The sequence below is a fragment of the Phocoena phocoena genome, chromosome 11 (genome assembly GCF_963924675.1).
Source record: "Phocoena phocoena chromosome 11, mPhoPho1.1, whole genome shotgun sequence".
Classification (NCBI taxonomy): Eukaryota; Metazoa; Chordata; class Mammalia; order Artiodactyla; family Phocoenidae; genus Phocoena; species Phocoena phocoena.
This window is the reverse complement of record NC_089229.1, coordinates 17,962,249-17,977,198: the sequence shown is the minus strand read 5'-3', so window position 1 is coordinate 17,977,198 and position 14,950 is coordinate 17,962,249. Positions and strand designations below refer to the sequence as shown.

Below are 14,950 nucleotides of genomic sequence, written 5' to 3'. Positions count from 1 at the left end.
AACAAACTTAAGAAAGATAGGTACAAAGAAGAGTGATGCTGCTAATTTCTTGAAAATGATTTAATAATGTTTGATTGTGCTTAGTGAAGATACAGTAATATGCCCACGGGAGCTAAAATACTTACTGTGCATAAAGTAAGTATTTATTGGGCATAAAGTAATATGCCCATAAGAGCCAAAATACTTACCATTTTCTTGTCATGCTGCCTCTTTTACTTCTTCACATTCCTTACAATATCATGCACAGAGTACGTGTTATATAAGTGTAAGGTAGAGTGTTGTCAAACTGATCTGTCCTCCATCAACAGATTTGACACACCTAACTCACTGTTTCTTTTTACATATTTTACATATTTTTCACATATTGATTTGTACCCAGGTGTGTATTCAGCGTCTATGCTCAATGATTATACTTTGGATGGTGTTATGGATAGAATGTGGACTCTGTAACCAGATTGCCCGAATTCAGGTCTGAGCTTTGATACTTGTCCTATCTGTTCTGGGGCAAGGAAACTTTATTTGTACCTCAGTTTCCTCAAGTATAAAATGTGGGTAATAATAAAACCTCCTTCACAAGGCTGTCATGAGGATTGAGTGAATTAATACATATAAAATGCTTCAAACAGTGCCAGGTACATAGAGAGCACTCCATAAAGGTTAGCTGTTACTATCAACAAGTTCCCTTTTTTGTGCAACATTGGGCCAGAATTAGGAATATTGTTTAAATAGAATTTAAGTAAGTGTTTACTTGTGTAGGGACTTTACCTTAAAAGTAATGTTTTAGGAAACAACTAGTTGTAATTTAGAACCTCATTAGTTCTTCTTAAAAAATAGCCATAAACAAAACCTAATAAGATATTCATTTTTTTAAATAGCAGAACCCTTTTATAACATGTAGTTTTTCCATTGGAACTCTAATATATAAAATAGATTTAAAAAAAATAGAGCTTCTCTGGTTGACATGAGGCTACATGGCCTAAGCTCTTCCTGATGAGCCTTTCTTCTTCAGCAGCCATCGGGCATGTCTCGAGAACCCTTAGGGCCCTGAGGAACATAGTCTAATGGTTTTTATTTGATGATATCAGTGACCAAAGTTATAAGAAACTTAATTCTCTTTGGTTACTATACACATACAATTCTAAATTTAACTTTAGATGTCATAGATCATTTGAGTATCCTTCTGGCAGGCAACCCTTAGTTTATTGCATACATTATTGATTTTCAAATGTATTATAATTGAAATATTTCCCACTTTAAATAACTTGCCAGAGAGTAATAATTTTGATTCTGTATTGCTTCATAAAATTATAAACTCTTGAAAGAAGACCACTTTATTCACTATCGTATTTCCATTACCTTGACAGTGATAAGTGATTTATTAGTCCTGAAGCTTTGAGTCAAGAAAAAATAAATTTGTCTATTCTTAGCATTTTAAATCTGAAAAATAAAATTAAAGCTTTAGGAAAAAAAACAGCTACTTTATGTTTTCTTTTTTTTGTTGTTCAGGATGTACATCTTTGGTGGATGGGTTCCACATAAGGGGGAAAATATTGAGACTTCACCTCATGATTGTGAATGGAGATGTACCAGTTCATTTTCTTACTTAAATCTTGGTGAGTCTTTTAAGAGTTATTAAAATAAAGTTTATTAATAAAATAACTTTTGTTATTTTGTCATTTAAGAAAAGTAGATTAATCATGGATATTTCTGTCTTTAGATACAGCAGAGTGGACCACCCTAGTATCAGATTCTCAAGAAGACAAAAAAAATTCAAGACCAAGACCAAGAGCTGGACACTGTGCTGTTGCAATTGGCACTCGATTGTATTTTTGGAGTGGAAGAGATGGCTACAAAAAAGCACTGAATAGTCAAGTTTGCTGCAAGGATCTTTGGTATCTTGATACTGGTAGGTAAGAGTATTTAACAAATACAGTTTTTCCTTTAGATAAATAAATAATCAAATGATGTCTGTCTTTTGAGACTTACTGCAAAGCCACTGCCTCTCTCTTTCATGTTGGTTTGGCCAAAAAGTTCATTCGGGTTTTTCATAAGTGAAGATGGATAAATTCAGGACGTATTTTGGAGTTCTTGTTGACAGAACCAACTGATTTGGGTATGGCAGATGACAGAAAGAGAGGAAAGAAGGATGAAGTTTTTGGCTTGAATAATTTGGTGGTATTTCCATTTACTGAGATGGGAAAATTGTGGAGAAAACAGGCTTGTGGAGAAAATGAAAAGTTCCATTTAAACCCTACTAAGTTTGAAATAAGGAGATCAAGTAGGCAATTGAGGGAATAAAGAAGTCTGGAAGCCAGTAGAGAAATCAGATCTGAAGACGTAGTATGTGTTGTTTTATGAGAAAAGCAGATTATAAAACATACCTATGATTCCAGTTTTTAAGTGTATAAACAGAAAAATCTGGAAGGATACACTGTGTACCAAAGTATTATCTAAGAGGTGAGATTATACATTTTTTTAAAAGGTTTTCTCTTATCTGTATTTTCTGCAGTAGCATGCATTGCTTTTATAATGTAGAAAGTTTAGTTTTAAAATTAAGATACTTGAAAAAGTAATAAATGGAACAATTAAGTTGGAGACTAAATGCTTTCTATGCAAGAAGTACATACTAGCAAGGAGGAAAAACTATAAAAAATTGAACTTACTGATTCATCTTTGAAATTGGAAATTATGAGCTGAAGTCCAAGGATAAGCTTCTAATCAGTCTCTGAGATTAGAAGAAAAATGTGCACATATAAACTTTTCTCAGTAGCAAATACGTCACTTTAACCAGATTCTATAAGAGATCTGTGACTTTTAAAAGTTTAAAAATCATTGTCTCTGAATGGCCAGTTTTTCCATAAACCTTTCCATAAAAGGCTGTGGACAGGAATATCTTTCTAAAAGTAATCATGGCCACTATCATAAAGGCAAAATTTAGATTTTGCTTTTCCTTGTGATAACTTGGCCTCAGTTTGGGCAGGGGAGGGGGGTAGGGTTCTTCATCTTGCCTTTCTTCACTTTTAGTTAAGTTTTGTGCATTTGAGTTCATATAAAGATTAATATACTTCCGTAAGTGTTTTTTATGAAAAATAACAGTCTTTTGCTCACACTTTCCTCCCATTTTCCTTGCTTCTCAAGCATGTGCTTTCAGCTCTGTTAAACAGTTCTTAGGGTATTTACTTACAATTCTCCATATAACGTGAATATGTTACTTTTATTTTTTTTTCAGTTTAGGCATAATATGCTCACTTTCTACCGTGGAAGTTAAGGATTTCTCTCTTCTTCCCACCTCTCCTCACCTCTCTCCTATGCACCTTCCCTAACCCCTACTCTCTGAGTATGATTCATTACACCATAATTTTGTTAGATGAGTGTTCAGTGTTTACATTATAACCATATAAATGCTATTCACAGGTGAGCTATGTAGAATATTGTGAATATTTTTTGTTTGCCATCGATTAGTAATGGTCACTTTGTTTGTTTTAGGTCTGTATGTATTTACTACTAATTCAGTCTATGCTCTCATTTGTTTAAATCTTCTCTCATTATGGTTAGATGCATCAGATATTCTATCAAATTTCCTCATCTTGAAGAAATTTCTCCTCCTCCAATCTGAGATGATTGCCTTCCATAAATTGAGCACACCTATCATCTTGGAGTCTCCCTTCATCATCTTTCTGGGGATATCTTTTGCCTCTCACCTGTGCTGGATTCCCTGTTTCCTGGATCTCATATTTTTTCCCTTCGTTAGTTTACATCCTCATTTTTGTAGAGCACATCCCAGGAAAAGGGTGCATAGGTGATAAATTTATTTTGAGATCTTGCATTGTTTGAAAATAAGTTCAGTCTTCCTTCCTACTGAATTTGCAGTTTGAGCGGAAATAGAATTCTATATTGGAAGTCATTATCCTTCAGAATTTTGAAAGCTGGGAAAAAATTTTTTTGAAAGTTGTTATATTCAAACTTCAGGTGTTTTTGTTAGAATCTAAACCACTTCTGATTTTTGGTCCTTTTAAATGTGACCTTTCCCCTGATAGCTTTTAGAATTTTTTTTTTTGTCCCTACCGTTCTTAAATTTTATGATGATGTGTCTTGTTGTGTGTCTATTTTTAATCCCTTGTGTTGAGTACTCAGTGGGCCCTTTCAGTATGGAAACTCATGTTCTTCACTTGTGAGAATTCTCAGTTTATTTCACTGATTTACACCCTTCTGTTTTCTCTATTTTTCTTCATGTAACTTCTGTTATGTGGGTGGTGTACCTCCTGGACTTGTCTTCTTATTCTCTGCTTTTGTTCAGGTATGGGTTGCCTTACTTTGAAAAGCATAAATAAGCTGGATTGTGAATAGGATCGTGGAGGAATTTACATGGTATATAGTTGGAGGAACTAGGCTTAATTACCCTCTAAAACAGGGTCATTAGACTGTTTTTGTAAAGACCCAGAGAGTAAATATTTTAAGCTTTTTGGGCCATAACGTCTCTGTTACACCTACTCACCTCTACAGCTGTAGCATAAAAGGAGTCATAGACAATACCTAAACAAAGGAGCATAGCTATATTTCAGTGAAACTTTATTTATAAAAATAGGCAGAGACTGGATCTGGCCCATGAGCCATAGTTTGCTGACCCCTACTCTAAAAGATACAAAGAGATAGATATTAGACTTGTTCTATAAAGATTAAATTATAGTGTATAGATTTCAACTCACTAGAAAAATACATTTTCTTATATAACTGTCCAGAGATGGAGTGTACTGCCTTGGGATTTGTGAGTTCCCTAATTTGATAGGTAAACAAAAAGAAGACAGGGATAGTGTAGAAATAATCTTAGGTCCTTTTTTCCAGTTCTAATAGTCTATGATTGTTATTGTTTTAGAAATGTTGGTAATATTTTATTCCAAAATAATTACCTGTTTTGGTTAGTACAAGTTTTTCTTTTTTTTTTTTGCGGTACACGGGCCTCTCACTGTCGTGGCCTCTCCCACTGTGGAGCAAAGGCTCCGGACGCGCAGGCTCAGCGGCTGTGGCTCAGCGGCCGTGGCTCAGCGGCCGTGGCTCATGGGCCCAGCCACTCCGCGGCATGTGGGATCTTCCCGGACTGGGGCGCGAACCTGTGTCCCCTGCATCAGCAGGCGGACTCTCAACCACTGCGCCACCAGGGAAGCCCTGGTTAGTACAAGTTTTGATAAGGTATTAACTTCACAGAAGTTACTTCAAAGAAGTTTTTCCAAAATATCATGTCCAAATCATTTTTGTTAACATTAACAGTATTTCTGACATGTATGCTGTTGGCTCAAAATTGGGTCATAAAATTAAAAACTTACCAAGAAGGTAAAATAGCATAGCTGTAACTATAAAGTACTTGGTTTTTCCCCACACGTCTAGGATTAAATATTTTTTTAAATTTGATGACTCAGCTTGGAACTAAATTATTTTGTTTATAGATTTATTCATATAAGGAATTAGATAAATAAAATCAGAACTCCAAATTATTTTCATTTGACCTACTATAGCTATGTTTATCTGAGTAAATTTTTTCCTTTTAGTAAACAGATGAAATGTTCATTGCTGATGTTTTCAGAGCTCCAGGTCCACAAGCTATATAGGCAAACTATTGATACATTTGAAACTTTAATACATAATACCAATATTGTTCTTTAGAGAAACCACCGGCACCATCACAAGTACAACTGATCAAAGCCACTACCAACTCTTTTCATGTCAAATGGGATGAAGTGCCTACAGTTGAAGGCTATCTTTTGCAGTTGAATACAGACTTGCCGTACCAAGCTGTGTCATCAGATTCTTCAGCAACACCAAATATGCAAGGTAACATAATTTTCACACTTAAAGCGTGTATGCTCATATGCTTCACGAAAAAGAGATAGTGTAGAAAAGCCTGTGATTAGACCTGGTTTAAGAAATTTTATTCTGTGATGTTTCCTGCCTGAAAAATATGTTTCAACTCTGAAGCTTGACTGTATTACCATTATGGTGTAGTAGAACACATAGGCATGTAGGGTAGAATGTTTTTTCTGGAGTTCATTTTGATGTACTTTCTTAATCTGACATGCTACTTGACTTCAGGAGATGGTTTTAATTAGTTTTCATAAATATTTCAGCTTCTTTCAAAAGTATTTTTAACTAACAGGCACTTGGAAGGAAAGTAAAAGCAAATTTAATTTTATATGTTCTTCCAAAAAGGATTTCAGTCAACTATTAAGCAGACTATTAAGAAAACAGGTAAACTTTGATAAATATACAACTTTTTAAACCTTTAATATGTAACTTTTAAAAATATTTGATTGTAATGTATTTTCTTGAAGCTAATTTAGAGCATATCAGTCTGAACTTTCCCATTCCTACAGGAGTCAGGATGGACCCACACAGACAAGGCAGTAATAGCATCATTCCTAACAGTGTAAGTTGAAAAAATTTATACAGTAAATGAATGTTTATGGTTACAGTCCCAATTTTTATTAATATTTTTAGCATATTACCCTAGGACAGGGGTTCTGAACCGTGGCTGCACATCACAATCACCTCTGAGATTAAAAAACAAACAAACAAACACAGATTCCCATGCCTTTCCCCAGATCTAGTGAAGCAGAATCTTAAAACGATGCCCAGATAACTCTGTTTTTAAGGAAAGCTCCATATATCATTGTGACAGTAGCCTGAATTAAGAACCCCTGGCCAAGAGATTGAAGTCTCATTACACATAGTATCAGAGGCTAATACAAACACACACACTATATATACATATATATATATACACACACACACATATATGTATATATGTGTGTGTGTGTGTGTGTGTGTATATATATATGTATATATATATGTTAGGTTTTTGTTTTTTTTTTTAATTTAGGTGGTACTACAAGGTTTATAATGAAGAGCAAGTTTCCTGCTCTGCTCCTACTTGCCCTTGATCCTGCCTCTAGAAACAACTACTTTCAAATATTTTAGCTCTCTTCTGGTATCTACCTTTGTGCTTTTAAATAAAACGCTTGCGCTGCCACTTCTTGACTTTCTAGTTTTAGGTCAATTGTCTTTAGTAATGGAAGATGAAGATTTTATGATCTCTTAAAATATTGCCATTTCCTCCCCTTCCTCTTCCCACATCCTTTAAATATGTTTAGTTGAATCATTATTTGATATTTACATTGTGATGATGACATATTCATAGGTGAGCCATGTAGTGTGCTGTGAACATTGTTCCTTCTTCATGTAATTTTTTGTTTTTCTTGGCATTGTTAACTGCCTCACTTTTTCATTTGCTTGGTTTTCTTCTTGCCTATCATTAATTAATATTCAGATTATCCAATAAAATAATAAAACTCCTCTCAAAATATTCAAACATATAAGGTAGTCTCTTTTTTCTTTCTTCACCACCCCCTGCCCCCGGAGCCATTCCTCCCAGGGCCTCTGTCTTGATGCTCTAGTCTGTGCTAATTCTTCTCTAAGTCTGCTACTCAGCTGTCAGATTAGAACTTCCATTTGTTTCATTTTGGAAGTTTCTTTTACCTCTTTTCTGTGTTAGAGTCCATGTTTCTTGATCTCATTTCATTCTTTCTTGGTATTCTCCAGTAGTTTCCTGAGAAAGGGTTTATGAAAGGTAAACTTTGAGATCTTACATATGTGAAAATGCCTTTTCTCTGTTCACATTTGATTGGTAGCTTGGCTGCGTTATAAATAGAATTCTGTATTGGAAATGTTTTCCTTAGAAATGGTAAGGCATTTTCCTACTGTCTTTTAGCATTCAGTGTTGCTGTTAAGAAGTCTGTTGCCACTCGGATTCCTGATCGTTTATGTGTGACCTAATTTTTTTTGTTTTAATCCCCAGTTCTCTGAAATTTCAACAGTGATGTACCTTAGAGTGTGTGCCTTTGCTTCATTCACTGTACTGTGCAGTCAGTGGGCCGCGTCATTCTGGAAACTCATGGCTTTCATTACTGATTATTTCCTCCTTCCACATTCTCTTTCTCTTTTTTGGAAACTCCTGTTAATTGAATGATGGTCCTCCTGAACTAATCCTCTGATTTTACTTTTTACTTTCTATTTTCTATTTTTCCTCTGTCCTGCTTTCTGAAAAGTTTCTTCATTTATGTTATAAATCCTCTATGCAATTTTTAAATATATTCAACCACATATTTAATCTCTAAAAGCGTGCTCTTATTCTTTATTTCTTCTATGACATTTTATTTTTGCTTCATGAATGTAATATTTTCCCTTATCTCTTCAAGAATTATGCTTTTTTTAAAAAAATGGAGTTATATTCTGCTCTCAACATTATTTCTTTTTTTCAAGCTCCTTTTAAAAAAAATTTGTTTTGGTCTTGGACTTCCATGTTAGAGACTGTTATCAAATGTCTGGTGATGCTTGGCTATCTTTTCATGTTTAAGTGAAGCGTTAAAAATGAGCTTGGAAGATGTCTTAGTCCATTTGGCCTGCCATAACAAAACACCATAGCCTAGGTGGCTTATAAACAATAGACATTTATTTCCTGCATTTCTGGAGGCTGGAAGTCTGAGATCAGGGTGCCTGCATGGTAGAGTTCTGGTGAGGAACCTCTTTAGGGTTGCCGACTGCTGACTTCTCATTGTATCTTCACATGGTGGAAGGGACAATGGATCTTTCTTGGGCCACTTTTTTTTTTTTTAACATCTTTATTGGAGTATAATTGCTTTACATTGTTCTGTTAGTTGCTGCTGTATAACAAAGTGAATCAGCTATACGTATACATATATCCCCATATCCCCTCCCTCTTGTGTCTCCCTCCCACTGTCCCTATCCCACCCCTCTAGGTGGTCACAAAGCACTGAGCTGATCTCCCTGTGCTATGCGGCTCCTTCCCACTAGCTATCTGTTTTACATTTGGTAGTGTATATATGTCAATTCCATTCTCTCACTTCGTCTCAGCTTATGCTTCCCCCTCCCCGTGTCCTCAGGTCCGTTCTCTACGTCTGCGTCTTCATTCCAGTCCTGCCCCTAGCTTCTTCAGAACCTTTTTTTTTTTTAAGATTCCGTATATATGTGTTAGCATACAATATTTGTTTTTCTCTTTCTGACACAGACTCTAGCTCCATCCACCTCACTACAAATAACTCAATTTTGTTTCTTTTTATAGCTGAGTAATATCCCATTGTATATACGTGCCACATCTTTATCCATTTGTCTGTCGATGGACACTTAGGTTGCTTCCATGTCCTGGCTATTGTAAATAGTGCTGCAATGAACATTTTGCTCCATGACTGTTTTTGAATTATAGTTTTCTCAGGGTATATGCCCAGTAGTGGGATTGCTGGGTTTTATGGTAGTTCTATTTTTAGCTTTTTAAGGAACCTCCATACTGTTCTCCATAGTGGCTGTATCAATTTATATTACTACCAACAGTGCAAGAGGGTTCCCTTTTCTCCACACCCTCTCCAGCATTTATTGTTTGTAGATTTTTTGATGATGGCCTTTCTGACCAGTGTGAGGTGATACCTCATTGTAGTTTTGATTTGCATTTCTCTAATGATTAGTGATGTTGAGCATCCTTTCATGTGTTTGTTGGCAATCTGTATATTTTCTTTGGAGAAATGTTTGTTTAGGTCTTCTGCCCAGTTTTCGATTTGGTTGTTTGTTTTTTTGATATTGAGCTACACGAGCTGCTTGTATATTTTGGAGATTAATCCTTTGTCAGTTGCTTAGTTGGAAAATATTTTCTCCCATTCTGAGGGTTTTCTTTTCATCTTGTTTATGGTTTCCTTTGCTGTGCAAAAGCTTTTAAGTTTCATTAGGTCCCATTTGTTTATTTTTGTTATTATTTCCATTACTCTAGGAGGTGGATCAAAAAAGATCTTGCTGTGATTTACATCAAAGAGTGTTCTTCCTATGTTTTCCTCTAAGAGTTTTATAGTGTCCAGTCTTACATTTAGTTCTCAAATCCATTTTGAGTTTATTTTTGTGTATGGTGTTAGGGAGTGTTCTAATTTCATTCTTTTACATGTAGCTGTCCAGTTTTCCCAGCACCAGTTACTGAAGAGACTGCTTTTTCTCCATTGTATATCCTTGCCTCCTTTGTCATAGATTAGTTGACCATAGGTGGGTGAGTTTATCTCTGGGCTTCCTATCCTGTTCCATTGATCTATATTTCTGCTTTTGTGCCAGTACCACACTGTCTTGATTACTGTAGCTTTGAGTATAGTCTGAAGTCAGGGAGCCTGCTTCCTCCAGCTCTGTTTTTCTTTCTCAAGATTACTTTGGCTATTCAGAGTTTTTTGTGTTTCCATACAAATTGTGAAATTTTTGGTTCTAGTTCTGTGAAAAATGCCAGTGGTAGTTTGATAGGGATTGCATTGAATCTGTAGATTGCTTTGGGTAGTATAGTCATTTTCACAGTGTTCTTTCTTCCAATCCAAGAACATGGTGTATCTTTCCATCTGTTTGTATCATCTTTGATTTCTTTCATCCATGTCTTATAGTTTTCTGCATAAAGGTCTTTTGTCTCTTTAGGTAGGTTTATTCATAGGTATTTTTTTATTTTTGTTGCAATGGTAAATGGGAGTGTTTCCTTAATTTCTCTTTCAGATTTTTCATCATTAAGGTATAGGAATGCAAGAGATTTCTGTGCATTAGTTTTGTATCCTGCTACTTTACCAAATTCATTGATTAGCTCTAGTAGTTTTCTGGTAGCATCTTTAGGATTCTCTATGTATGGTATCACGTCATCTGCAAACAGTGACAGTATTACTTCTTCTTTTCCGATTTGGATTCCTTTTGTTTCTTTTTTTTTTTTTTTTTTTTGCGGTACGCGGGCCTCTCACTGTTGTGGTCTCTCCCGTTGCGGAGCACAGGCTCCGGGTGCACAGGCTCAGTGGCCGTGACTCACGGGCCCAGCCGCTCCGCAGCATGTGGGATCTTCCCAGACCGGGGCACGAACCCGTGTCCCCTGCATCAGCAGGCGGACTCTCAACCACTGCGCCACCAGGGAAGCCCCCTTTTGTTTCTTTTGCATCTCTGAATGCTGTGGCTAAAACTTCCAAAACTATATTGAATAATAGTGGTGAGAGTGGACAACCTTGTCTTCTTCCTGATCTCAGTGGAAATGGTTTCAGTTTTTCACCATTGAGAGCGATGTTGGCTGTGGGTTTGTCAGATATGACCTTTATTATGTTGAGGTAAGTTCCCTCTATGCCTACTTCCCGGAGAGTTTTTATCATAAATGGGTGTTGAATTTTGTAAAGCTTTCTCTGCATCTATTGAGATGATCATATGGTTTTTCTCCTTCAATTTGTTAATATGGTTTATCACATTGATTGTTTTGCGTATATTGAAGAATCCTTGCATTCCTGGAATAAACCCCACTTGATCATGGTGTATGATCCTTTTAATGTGCTGTTGGATTCTGTTTGCTAGTATTTTGTTGAGGAATTTTGCATCTATGTTCATAAGTGATATTGGCCTGTAGTTTTCTTTCTTTGTGACATCTTTGTCTGGTTTTGGTATCAGGGTGGTGGTGACCTCGTAGAATGAGTTTGGGAGTGTTCCTCCCTCTGCTATATTTTGGAAGAGTTTGAGAAGGATGGGTGTTAGCTCTTCTGTAAATGTTTGATAGAATTCACCTGTGAATCCATCTGGGCCTGGGTTTTTGTTTGTTGGAAGCTTTTTAATCACAGTTTCAATTTCAGTGCTTGTGATGAGTCTGTTTATATTTTCTGTTTCTTCCTGGTTCAGTCTCGGAAGGTTGTGCTCTTCTAAGAATTTGTCCATTTCTTCCAGGTTGTCCCATTTTATTCACATATAGTTGCTTGTAGTAATCTCTTATGATCCTTTGTATTTCTGCACTGTCAGTTGTTACTTCTCCTTTTTCATTTCTAATTCTGTTGATTTGAGTCTTCTCCCTTTTTTTCTTGATGAGTCTGGCTAATGGTTTATCAATTTTTTTTTTTTTTTGCCGGTACGCGGGCCTCTCACTGTTGTGGCCTCTCCCATTGCGGAGCACAGGCTCCGGACGCGCAGGCTCAGCGGCCATGCCTCACAGGCACAACCGCTCCACGGCATGTGGGATCTTCCCGGACCAGGGCACGATCCCATGTCCCCTGCATCGGCAGACGGCCTCTCAACCACTGTACCACCAGGGAAGCCCTATCAATTTTTTTGATCTTCTCAAAGACCCAGCTTTTAGTTTCATTGATCTTTGATATCATTTCCTTTATTTCTTTTTCATTTGTTTCTGGTCTGATCTTTATGATTTCTTTCCTTCTGCTAACTTTGGGGGTTTTTTGTTCTTCTTTCTCTAATTGCTTTAGGTGTAAGGTTACAGTTTATTTGAGATTTTTCTTGTTTCTTGAAGTAGGATCGTATTGCTATATACTTCCCTCTTATAATTCCTTTTGCTGCATCCCATAGGTTTTGGGTCGTCGTGTTTTCATTGTCATTTGTTTCTAGGTATTTTTTGATTTCTTCAGTGATCTCTCGGTTATTTAGTAGCATATTGTTTAGCCTCCATGTGTTTGGATTTTTTAGTTTTTTTTCCTGTAATTGATATCTAGTCTCATAGTGTTGTAGTCAGAAAAGATACTTGATATGATTGCAATTTTCTTAAATTTACCAAGGCTTGATTTGTGACCCAAGATATGATCTATCCTGGAGAATGTTCCATGAGCACTTGAGAAGAAAGTTTATTCTGTTGTTTCTGGATGGAATGTCCTATAAATATCAGTTAAGTCCGTCTTGTTTAATGTATCATTTAAAGCTTGTGTTTCCTTGTTTATTTTCATTTTGGATGATCTCTCCATTGGTGAAAGTGGGGTGTTAAAGTCCATGCTATTATTGTGTTACTGTCAGTTTCCCCTTTTATGGCTGTTAGCATTTGCCTTATGTATTGAGGTGCTTCTATGTTGGGTGCATAAATATTTACAATTATTATATCTTCTTCTTGGATTGATCCGTTGCTCATTATGTAGTGTCCTTCTTTGTCTCTTGTAATAGTCTTTATTTGAAAGTCTATTTTATCTGATATGAGTATTGCTACTCCAGCTTTCTTTTGATTTCCATTTGCATGGAATATCTTTCTTCCATCCCCTCACTTTCAGTCTGTATGTGTCCCTAGGTCTGAAGTGGGTCTCTTGTAGACAGCACATATACAGGTCTTGTTTTTTAATCCATTCAGCCAGCCTGTGTCTTTTGGTTGGAGTGTTTAATCCATTTACATTTAAGGTAATTATCAATGTGTATGTTCCTATTCCCATTTTCTTAATTGTTTTGGGTTTGTTATTGTAGGTCTTTTCCTTCTCTTGTGTTTCCTGCCTAGAGAAGTTCCTTTAGCATTTGCTGTAAAGCTGGTTTGCTAGTGCTGAATTCTTAGCTTTTGCTTGTCTGTAAAGGTTTTATTTCTCCGTCGGATCTGAATGAGATCCTTGCTGGGTAGAGTAATTTTGATTGTAGGTTTTTCTGTTTCATCACTTGAAGTATGTCCTGCCGCTCCCTTCTGGCTTGCAGAGTTTCTGCTGAAAGATCAGCTGTTAACCGTATGGGGATTTCCTTGTATGTTATTTGTTGTTTTTCCCTTGCTGCTTTTATTATTTTTTCTTTGTATTTAATTTTTGATATTTTGATTAATATGTGTCTTGGCGTGTTTCTCCTTGGATTTATCCTGTATGGGACACTCTGCACTTCTTGGACTTGATTGACTATTTCCTTTCCCATATTAGGGGAGTTTTCAACTATAATCTCTTCAAATATTTTCTCAGTCCCTTTCTTTTTCTCTTCCTCTTCTGGGATCCCTATAAATCGAATGTTGGTGCGTTTAATGTTTTCCCAGAGGTCTGTGAGACTGTCCTGAATTCTTTTCATTCTTTTTTCTTTATTCTGCTCTGCAGTAGTTATTTCCACTATTTTATCTTCCAGGTCACTTATCCGTTCTTCTGCCTCAGTTATTCTGCTATTGGTTCCTTCTAAGGAATTTTTAATTTCATTTATTTTGTTGTTCATCATTGTTTGTTTACTCTTCAGTTCTTCTAGGTCCTTGTTAAACGTTTCTTGTATTTTCTCCATTCTGTTTCCAAGATTTTGGATCATCTTTACTATCATTACTCTGAATTCTTTTTCAGGTAGACGGCCTATTTCCTTTTCATTTGTTAGGTCCGGTGGGTTTTTATTTTGCTCCTTCATCTGCTGTGTATTTCTCTGTCTTCTCATTTTGCTTAACTTACTGTGTTTGGGGTCTCCTTTTCACAGGCTGCAGGTTTGTAGTTCCCATTGTTTTTGGTGTCTGCCCCCAGTGGGTAAGGTTGGTTCAATGGGTTGTGTAGGCTTCCTGGCAGAGGGGACCTGGTGCCTGTGTTTTGGTGGGTGAGGCTCGATCTTGTCTTTCTGGTGGGCATGACCACATCCAATGGTGTGTTTTGGGGTGTCTGTGAACTTAGTATATTAGGCAGCCTCTCTGCTAATGGGTGGGGTTTTGTTCCTGTCTTGCTAGTTGTTTGGCATGGGGTGTCCACCACTGGAGCTTGCTGGTCATTGAGTGGAGCTGGGTCTTAGCGTTGAGACAGAGATCTCTGCAAGATCTCTCGCTGATTGATATTACGTGGGGCCAGGAGGTCTCTGGTGGTCCAGTGTCCTGAACTCGTCTCTCCCACCTCCGAGGCTCAGGCCTGCCACCTAGCTGGAGCACCAAGACCCTGTCAGCCACACAGTGTTGGCGTTCACCATCAGGAAAAGGGGGTGCTCATGCACTGCTGATCCACTTGTGAATTTTTCAAGTTTTTGTGAAAACAATCTTGCACAATCTGTTTTAAAAAAACCCAACAAAACTCTTGGGCCACTTTTATAAGGCACTAATCACAGCCCAAAGCTACTTCCTAATACCATCACCTTGGGGGTTACGTTTCAACATATAATTTTGTGGGGGACACAGACATGTCAGACCATAGCAGCTCTATGCCTATGGGCATGCTTGATT

At 36.8% G+C, this 14,950-nt stretch overlaps 1 protein-coding gene across 1 annotated transcript in view; it reads left to right on the top strand.

Moving 5' to 3' along the window:
• HCFC2 (host cell factor C2) overlaps positions 1-14,950 on the top strand; it is a 38,949-nt gene that overhangs the window by 13,375 nt on the left and 10,624 nt on the right. Inside the window, exons 6-9 of the mRNA XM_065887584.1 lie at positions 1,507-1,613; positions 1,718-1,906; positions 5,659-5,826; positions 6,366-6,418. Of these exons, the coding sequence (XP_065743656.1) occupies positions 1,507-1,613; positions 1,718-1,906; positions 5,659-5,826; positions 6,366-6,418 (517 nt within the window). The remainder of the gene's footprint in view (positions 1-1,506; positions 1,614-1,717; positions 1,907-5,658; positions 5,827-6,365; positions 6,419-14,950) is intronic.